At 42.7% G+C, this 10,041-nt stretch overlaps 2 protein-coding genes across 2 annotated transcripts; both read right to left on the reverse strand.

Annotated features, from left to right (window-relative positions):
* Nucleotides 1-650: 650 nt before the first annotated feature.
* LOC147431264 (uncharacterized) lies at nucleotides 651-4,369 on the reverse strand. Its single transcript, XM_086493651.1, has 3 exons — nucleotides 4,357-4,369; nucleotides 3,966-4,091; nucleotides 651-3,771 (listed from the first exon to the last, which is right to left on the reverse strand). The coding sequence occupies exons 1-3, from the start codon at nucleotides 4,367-4,369 to the stop codon at nucleotides 3,572-3,574; spliced, it is 339 nt and encodes a 112-aa protein (XP_086349777.1). The 3' UTR covers nucleotides 651-3,571.
* A 992-nt stretch (nucleotides 4,370-5,361) lies between these two features.
* On the reverse strand, nucleotides 5,362-9,672 carry LOC147431265 (protochlorophyllide reductase-like). The gene is made up of 5 exons (XM_086493879.1): nucleotides 9,437-9,672; nucleotides 9,272-9,358; nucleotides 7,594-8,122; nucleotides 6,511-6,869; nucleotides 5,362-5,723 (listed from the first exon to the last, which is right to left on the reverse strand). Exons 1-5 carry the CDS (start codon nucleotides 9,485-9,487, stop codon nucleotides 5,568-5,570), a joined length of 1,182 nt encoding a protein of 393 aa, XP_086350005.1. The 5' UTR covers nucleotides 9,488-9,672; the 3' UTR covers nucleotides 5,362-5,567.
* Nucleotides 9,673-10,041: the final 369 nt, after the last annotated feature.

A 10,041-nucleotide genomic window follows, 5' to 3' on the forward strand; every position in this document is an offset into this window, starting at 1 on the left:
CGCGAAACCACTACATACCCAAAATAACATCATATCCACTTAATTTAGCAACCACAAATTGACGACAAAATCAAACTTGTTAACTGTCAAGTTCTATATTGTAACATACAAGAGAGACAGAAGAATTCATGCCCTTTAAAAATTCACATCATCGGGTAGGTGGGAATAGGAGTAGACAAGAAATGGGCACATGTCATCATGGCCTCACTAATGTGTATTGTGTGCTACCACAATCAAATAACACAAGGAATTCTTGACCTTTAATATATCCATACTATTTTATGAGTTCCTCGTCATCAAAAGTCCCCTCCTACTTAGCTTCTTGCTCTACCATGCTCATAGCATTCACTCGAGGGGAAGGTTCAGAAGTTGAAATAGTATTGGATTCAATTTTAGATTCTTTCTTTAAAAATCCTTTCTCATGTGACCTACTGTGTGACAACAAAAACACCTATGTTCTTTTGCATAGAATACTTGTTCTTCTTTACTTCATTGAACACCTACGATTCCTTGAGAAACTTTCTCATCAAGTGTGAGTTTAGGTGTATCAAATTTTCCTTTACCCTTATCCTTTTCTTTATCACTCTTAGATTGAGATGTAGATGGAGAATTTGATTGAGATGAAGAATTTGGAGAGTTCTTTTTATTATTACCATTTCCATTAGAATTTTTATCCTTGTCTTTAGAGGAATCATGAGAGAAAGAGCTATCATTACCATTACCATAGACCGTCTTGAGCTTACCCTTGTTGTGCTTCATTTCTTGAAGTTGAGCCAAGCGTATCGCCTCTAGTAATGTCTTTGGATCACCAACTTCCATATCAAACTTGATTGAGTGGTCCAATCCAAAGAGAAAGGCTTTCAACCTTTCCTCATCTGATGTCCTCAATTGTCTACCTAAATGGACACACGATCAGCATACGTCATCGAAAGTTTTCCTTTTTTAGACAAAGTCCGAAAATCCTCCTTCAATTGCTTTAGGTATTGTGGAAGCAAGAAGAGAATCTTTAGATCCTTCTCAAACTCCTCTCAACTAAGCTCAACAAGGGAAACAAGGACAGACTTAGCATGGGTTGCGTTCTGGGCGTCCTCCTTCTTCTCTATCCACTCATCCTTCCAAGGGATGGCATCACCTGCTCTGAGATGCATGGAAGCCAAGAGAACTTTGTTATTATATGAAACTTTTTAACAACAACAAAATAAGATGTAAATCGATGTAACCAAGAATAGATGACAATCACATCATCTTATTACCATACTTACTGAACATAATCTTCTTGAGAATTGGTTCGTTGACGGTTCATGTAGCATTTGTTGCCTCCACAATGGTCTTGGTAAGCTTCTCATAATCTGGCTCTGAGGATGAGGAATAGGATCAAGCCACCAGAGATGTGATGAGATCACACATGGCTGCTCTCTCAGGCGTATGAGCCTCGGCTTTTGCCACCAATCGACGTTCCTCTCACTTCGCTGCTTCGACATGCTCTTGTCGTCGTGCCTCATCTTGCCAAATCATCATTTGCATCATGGAATCCATGGGATTAGGTGGCATGGACGGAGAGGTAGTTGGAGGATCTAGTGGAGGATGGGGAGGGCTACTTGGAGGATCCAAAGGAGGAACTTGCTCACCTTCTGAACTAGGAGAGGTCTCCATACCGCTTGGAGTCTTAACCATGCAAGGATTTCAGCTCTTGTGCTCAAGGAAGGTCGCAGACTTATCTTTAGAATAGCTATCTATCCCCTTGTCGGCACACCCCGAATGTAACACCCGGTATACAATTGGTTGCTATTTTTCGACGCTCAAGGCGCACTGTCCCACACGCAATGATAGACCTGCTATTTCAAGACTAGAAGGAGTGTCCAAAAGAACTACAAAACAAAACCTCAAAACACATGAAAGAAAAACAACTTTCTGGAAATTAGCAAAATGGTCCAAAATCTTCAAAGCTCTAATGCCAATGTGAGTGTGCAACAGAATTGAAATAATGACAAGATCTAAACTTTACATTCCCACAAATATTTACTTCTTTCCTTAAATCTTTACTTCTTTCCTTGCATGATTGGGTAATATTTAGCACAAATGATGGTTCCTTTTATTTTCTTAAAGAGAGAGAGAGAGAAGGAGAACGACACCCTATGCAATCCCAACCAACCTTCTCAAAGGATCCTTACATCATTGTTGATGTGGTATTTGCTTTTGATTGCGTAAATGGAATGTACACACATGCAATACATCAAATGCAAACTCTACTGACTCGAATGTAAAATGTCTGCAACAACTCTTCAAAATGAAGCACCTTCGAAGCTGTTTTGATGCACCTTTGAATCTGTCTCAATGAGGGGTTGATGATGGCCACTAAGGGGTAGATCTAGGATGCATCTACGCTCCTGGTGTGAGAAGAATGAAGGGTTAAAGGCTGGCTGCAAAACAGAGTCGATCTGACATGCAAAGCAAATTGATAGCGATGGAGCAAATGATGGACAACTATGGGAGCACTCGATGTGGTGAGGAAATGGCCAAGAAGAAGTTCAATGGGTTGCCGAAGGACCGGGGTGCAACCAAGAGGTTAGCATTAGTATATCCACCGTCTTTCCGACGAGAAAAGAGACTAAAAATTGAAAACGCTGAGGAGATTTGCTGATCGGACGCTTGCTAGCGTGAAGGGCCAAAACGCAAAGGCTAACATTGCAAAACACTTGCTGATCTCTGGTGCTCATTAATTATGCTCTAAAATGCTAGGGTTTATGGTACCTTTATAAAGGATATTTTAAAGACAGGTCGGGAAAATTGTATCAGGTGAGGAAGATTGTACAGATGCACACATCGGAGTTTTCAAATAATAACTCATTGTTTTGTGATCCATTTCATGAATGGACTAGATTGACACATTCCTCTAGCCTATACTTACATGCACGTCGTATAGGTGTCCACGAAAGTGTAATAACATCTATCAAAGTGTAATAACTAAATCAAACACACCCCAAAAAAAAAAAAAATGCTTGTACATACAAGAGGGTACCAAAACTAATGGATTGGATTGGTCCGGACATGTAGGTTCACAAAATTGCCGGGATCAATCCTCTAGACATCGATGAAGCATGTCCACGTCGCACACAAAGCCAGGTGCAACACGTGACATGTCGGCTTGGTGGTATAGGACGCCAACCCTTGCGTTGGACACTAGCCCGCTTGCTGCAAGCTCCTAGGCTAGGGGGTGAACTGCGTATCAGCTCTATGGCTGAGAGGTGAGTTTGATGTTCGTTGTCTTTGTGCGAGTATGGCTTGTGTCATGTCATGTCTGCAGGATGGATATGGCGAGGGACGAACAAGATGTTTGAAATAGCTTGGGGTAATCTAGCTGATCGTACCATGTAGAACACTTGTGTCAAGAAAAACACACCATTAGCTGCCATATGCTCTCTCCAAACTTAACATGTTGGAAGCCCCCGACGTGAATTTTCATTGCAAGTAGCATTCTCAAAATATACATGGTATTATTTGCAAAAGCTGATGCAACAGACCAAGCCATGGAGCATGTCTTGATAAAGTGTGGAAAGCAGTGCAAAAATGGCTACTCTCCATTCAGATATAAACCTGTTACAGAGCTTGAGATGTAACCGGGACAGGTGGAAATCAAAGCAGCAGCAGCAATGCCTCTGCTCCTGAGTCCCACATCTCTTTTCCAAACAAGTAAGCGACCAATGCGGTATTTGAGACAAGGGGCCAATTGATACACATACATCCTGAATGTGCACAGCAAAGCTGAGTAATCTGAGTGTCCAACCCATTAAAGCAGCTGTTACCTGAGTAAAGAGTCCGTGCAATGATGCGACCAAGTGGATACCAATTCTCATATTCAAAACCAATTCCAGAACTCATATGACCCTTTCTGAGTGAGATACAAGGGCGTTTGATAGTTGAAAAAAGGATCAAACTTATGTATCATAGTCTTAAGTGCAGCTCACTGAAGAGGCCAGTGGCCAATGCATGCAGACAAGCAGAGAGGATAACATGAGGAAACTGACTCTGGGCAGCATTGCTTACTGCTTTGTTTTGATCCTGAAAGATCCGAGAGATGTGGCCAGTAATTTCTGCTTCAAAAAGTAAAGAAGCACATCAAGACCTTTTCGTGGTTTGGTCATGACACCACACTTAGAATACATATTAATCACCGCTCCACCGCGCACACCTTCAGGGTGCAAGCTCAGAAGATCGCATTATGGAAAGTCCTTTCATTCACATTTGATGAGAACAGCCTCGAGTTTCTCTGCACCAAAGGCAGATTGGGCATATCATCATTCCACGCACTCCAAGATCGAAGCACGTTTGTGTGCAAATGGGGAGCATGCTGCTTACCTTTTGTAATCATACTTGACTAAAAGTTATGGTAGAGACTGTAGGTGCCAGGCATCTTCGATCTGCTGGGAGGTGAGTTGAGCAACAGTTAAGGAGTGTATTATACATTCTTCCCATGCCATGGCTAACACAAGGGTCGAGCATGAGTCACAAATAGACTAGGGATCAGTAAGAAACCCAAAAGTTTTCCATAAGTCTACTCAGCATTGATTACACACGGTCACTGAGGATACCTGGCTGAAAACCTTCTAAGAAAATCATAATTTTCACATACCACATTTGATCAAATGCTATGCGATGTTCCTTGTTACGTGAGTAATCTTAAAGACTACATTGTCCCTTGCTGCATGAATAACCTTCAAAGACTCTCCGAGCCATAAGCAAGGACTGCCATAAGTTGAATTGATTGCACTAACATACTTGGTCGAAGGCATTGATAAAGGCATCCACCTTACAAATTGTCATAATCCTGGAGTAGGACCCCAACTCAATAATTAAGATGGAAGAAAAAGCAGCTGATATGCAAAGCGGCAAATCTAGGCGAATCTACTCAAAAGCTTCGTTCACTGCGACATTTCAAGTACTAAGAAGCTCCTTGAATGTGGCCACTTGGCCTTTTGGCTGTACATTATTTCTCAAGGAATCCCTGGATCCATAGTTGCAGTGAAAATGTATTTGCCTACTTTAAGGTTTCAATAATGGCAGAGACCTTGGTTTTGAATACTCTTAATAATACTTTTAGGTTTCAAAATTTGCACAGAGAATTTGGCATTGCATGGGGAAGTCAATTACATCAACATTTCCGGGCTGTCTTTAAATAAAGCATCTATCAAAGACCACCATTAAACTCAGGTATCCGATATAATGATGACTGTGTCAGATGACCAGTTCAGTGACACTACCTAATTCTGTGAGTCTTGTGTTGTGTGTGTCCACACGCACCAACGCGGGGCCGGGGGGGGGGGGGGGGGGGGGGGGGGGGAGAGAGAGAGAGGGAGAGAGAGAGAGACTAAAGTAATGACAAGTTGGGAAATGCACATAAAATACAGAGCCTTGCCCTTCAAGATATCTCTCTGATTTCGTCAAGTCTAGAAAATGCCGGCTGCGGAAGGTCCTCAGTACAGAAATGCTCTTAGACTGCATAGACTTGAATTCTACACTGGCTACAGACGTGACTAAAATCTAAGCTGATCATAGAAAACATGTATAGGTTACTCTAGTCCAACGAGCTTCTCACTGATTTCCCAAACTTTCTTGGCTTTGTCTTGATTACTTGCTTCCTCAGACAGCACATTCTCAAAGGAACTAGAATCATTGTTCCAGCTCCAATACACTCCTGACTTGCTCAAGCTGGGATCACTAACCACCTGCGTAGAACACATCAATACACCATGACTCAGATACTCATGCCAGATATACTTCTAAAGCGCCGGCCTCTAAGGGCTTTAGCTCTCCATATGGCATTCACATCACAACTACACCTTGGCATACGATTAAGCAGCAAGCGTCACCATCCAACCCATGCCATACACACATAACAAACATAACAAGCCCATTTCACTTTAACAGAACCCATCATACACAAGCACATTTCACCTAAACCATATAACATTCTCATCACAACTACTCCCAAACATGTGATAAAGCAGCAGATGTCACCATCAACCGCATGAAACACACATAACAAACATAACAGCCCACTTCGCTTAAACAGAACCCATCATGCACAAGCACATTTCATATGATATTCACATCACAACCACACCCAAACGATATCCCCATCCACCCCATGCCATACAGACAAGCCAACATACACAAGAGCCCATTTCACCTACACAGAACCCATCATACACAAGAGCACATTTCACCTAAACAGACATCGGTGATGGATGATGCACATTTACACATGCATCTACACAGGCTCATTCAACATCATCCAAAAAGATGACGACAAAGGATGCAAATCTACAAATACATCTACACAAGCTGGTGTGACAACACCCGACAAAGCAAGCATGCAAATGCACATCCTGCACCGTAGTTAGTATTTTTCATCCTTGTCAAAATATAAAATGGAGAATAACCCATCACAAAGACCACAGCCACAGCACAATTCGGGAAACATTTAAACTAAAAACAATGCAATGGGCTCACCTGTGCAAGCCTCTTTCCCGACTCCTCTTCTGACACAAATCCCTTTGTGATGTACTTCTGGAACGGAGGGAAGAGAGTTCTGAAAAGAGGGATATGAGATCTGAAAAGACCAGTAGTTGCTATACATCCAGGGTACAAAGAGGTAAAAGCAATTCCGGTCTTCTCGTGGTAACGGCGGTGGAACTCCTGCATGGTAAGCATGTTGCAGACTTTGCTGTCCTTGTACGCTTTCGCCCCATCAAAAGCTCCGCCATCGATCATAGGAGAGGCATTGACACCATTCAGCCCTCCAGAAAGACCTCTAAGATCACCAAGGTTGGCTTTCGGGGGGATGTTTCCAGCAAGGGTGTTTGTATTGCCTGCAACACTTTAACAGGTTAGTCACACAATATTGAGGCAACTGTACTACATTCAGTTCAGAGCCAAGAAGAATCTCTGCTCTAATGCTGCATACATATCACCATACTGTACTACATTCACTTCAGAGCTAAGAAGAAAATCTGCTCTAATGCTGCATACATGTTGCCATACACGAACAATAAAGTATATGTACCTAGGAGAAGACATTCGTCCTATTAGTTTCCTATTATTACAGGCTTCCCGAGATCGAAGCATGTTAGCAAAGTCCCGACTTTCATGGAAACCATATAGCATTTGCCAATTGCAATAACACTAATGAGTTACCATGTCCGAGGCCTCAAATGCACACATAGCTAATAGCTACTTGACAGAACCGGCAGGCTTTGCACCTAAGCCAGACTACCAGTCCACTGCCCTAAACAATAAATTAAGACTCACGCCAGGTGGTGCAATAAGACATCATGAGGCCTCTGGCAATAGGACACTACCCAAGGTAATATTCCATGAAGTCAAAGGTGCTAAGGTTGACACTCACATGAGTGCTCAAATGCAACCAACAGATAAAAAAGCCAGCTAATACAAAATCATAATCCACAGTCAATATCTCGAAAGTGACCTTTTTCAATGAATGGTAAGCAACTACTATCCAGTTAGGCACCCAAGCATAACAAGAACTTCAGAGTGTAGACCTCAAATGACCAAACTCGAAACACAGGTACTCACCAGTGATAGATCCAACAATAATCAAGCGCTTCGCCTTACTTTGCGATTTTTCAAGGTCCTCAAGGAGTAATCGGGCAAGAAGAAAGTGTCCCAGGTGGTTGGTGGCTACGCTTAATTCAAATCCTTCAGCAGAGAAAGTAGGCTCCTTTGCGGTAGGGAAGTAAACAGCGGCGTTGCAAACTAGGACGTCCAAAGGCATGCCAGAGTTCCTGAAATTGGTGACAAACTGACGCACACTCTCCAATGATGCTAAATCCAAATGCATGACAGTGTAGCTCCCTTTAGGCAGACCAACTGATTTGGCAGCTTTTTCGGCCTTCAAAAAGTCTCGGCAGGCCATGACAACATGCCATTCCCCTGACTCTGTCAAAGCCTTTGCTGTGGCAAGTCCAAGGCCAGAGGAAGCACCCGTAATAATACAAGATGACTTAGTCATAGTTTTCTTGCCATCAGCTGGCTTTAGAGTCTCAACTGGAGCAGCCACTGCATTAGCTCTTATGGAGGTGGCTATAGCATGACTCTTGGACACCTGCATCAGCACCACAAAAATGTCGATCAAAGTAGGCACACACGTTGACAGCTTGAGACCCTGTAAAAATGACCTTTTTCAAAACGCAAAAAAACATGCAATGGGACAATCATCAACTCCAGGTGAGCACATACACGAATTCACACACGCACAATCATACTAGCCGTACTTTCACTAATAAGCCTTTCCAATACCAACAGTGGGTAATAACACAAAAGGTGGGTATGAAGACATGCCTGATACCAATAGATCAGGCTATATTTCACAGGAAATAGGCTCAATACTTGCAGTAGGCCATATCTAAAGGTAGCAAATAAAAGTTAGATCTTCCCAAAAACAACTTTTCACTCAAATCTGAACAGTCCACTGACTTTTCCTAATGGATGAGTAATTTTACTCCTCCCATGCTTCAAATAAAAAGCACAACTTCCTACTCGAATCCGAACAGTCCACTGACTTGTCCTTATGGATGAGTCATTTTACTCCTCCCATGCTAGCCTAGGAAGGAGACAACCTTCCCAAAATTGTCTTACCAAAAGAGAGCACATAAAAAGCACATTCCTGGTGAGCATAGAACCACACTAAACCCACTTCTGCAAGAAACATTAGCTAACAATTGCACAAATAGGATGTATTGCACTTGGTAGACAAGCAGGCTGCCCCATACGCATACCTATTGCAGCTTATCAACTCTCATACATGCAAACACTTTTCACCTGTTCCCCTCGTGTCCACATCAAGTGGCCCATAATCGAGCAGGTGATGTATTACAACACATACACTGTGTGCCGTAGACCGGTAGAGGTCATGTAGCACTTGAACCACGCCTTGGCATTGTGCGATAGCTAAACAAATACAAAACTTCTGAAACAGAAGAGACTGCCATTGATTCTCTTTTGTCCCATGACCCACTCAAGCAAGAAAATTTGGACTCTCCGCATTGCTTAAAAAACGAGAAAGCATACTGCTATATCTTAGGTGAGAAAAGACCAAAGACTTGGACCCAAGCCCACTTTGAGACCTTGCACCATTAAGCTAAACAGAATGAAGAGACAAGGGTGTCACATGTCGTTCGGCAACAATGGTGCATAAATGTACCCCTTGCATGGACGACAGATGTGTGCGGAAAAGAAAATAAAATTTTCTTACCTTGTTGATCATGCGCACAGCATTCTGGCCATGGCCGTGAAGCTGTAGTCCCAGAAAGGTCGACTCTGTAGATAAGCTCGCCAATTTCTGCCAAAGCAAAAAAACATCAGCTCTCCGAATGTGCCCAGAGCAATTACAAGTGCATGCAAAGAAGAAACGTCTCACCTCTTTGGCAACGAGATGAGAGGCTGCAGCACAGTTGGCCAGGGTAGCCATGGCTCGAGCAGATGAGGAGGCCGATGAAAGGCAAGACACACTCACAACAGGCACGGGCAATGCTAGCCAAGCCCCGCTAGAACCCCTCAAATCCGGAAATATCTGGAGCACAGACTAGCCCAAGCTCTTATTCAATTGCTCGAAAAATATTGGGCTGAAGCTGGCCTGTAGGTGTATGCTTGGATAAGATAAAGCTTGCCCATGTGTGAAATTGCCCATGTGACCTCCTCCAATCACATTTTCTTCCAAAAGATTTCTCCAAACAGCTTTCTTCCCAATCGGATCCACATTAATGACTGACCACAATCATTCCCGTTCTCACCCAACACACATTCTTCTATAACCACCAATGTAAACGAAAGAAAAAGTGGAAATTCTCAATTTCACGAAGTATTTGTCAGTTGGTCTTTGCAATAAAATGCGTGAAAACATGTTGATTTTCTTCCAACAAGTTTGATGGCACTGCTTGCTTGCAGGGAGTGATATAGGCGTGGTGCCCATCAAATCTTGCACACGTTTTTAAGGCTTTTAGAAGCTATTTTAAGATGTGCATT

Source organism: Adiantum capillus-veneris, chromosome 21, assembly GCF_014529385.1.
Source record: "Adiantum capillus-veneris isolate H3 chromosome 21, ASM1452938v2, whole genome shotgun sequence".
Lineage (NCBI taxonomy): Eukaryota > Viridiplantae > Streptophyta > Polypodiopsida > Polypodiales > Pteridaceae > Adiantum > Adiantum capillus-veneris.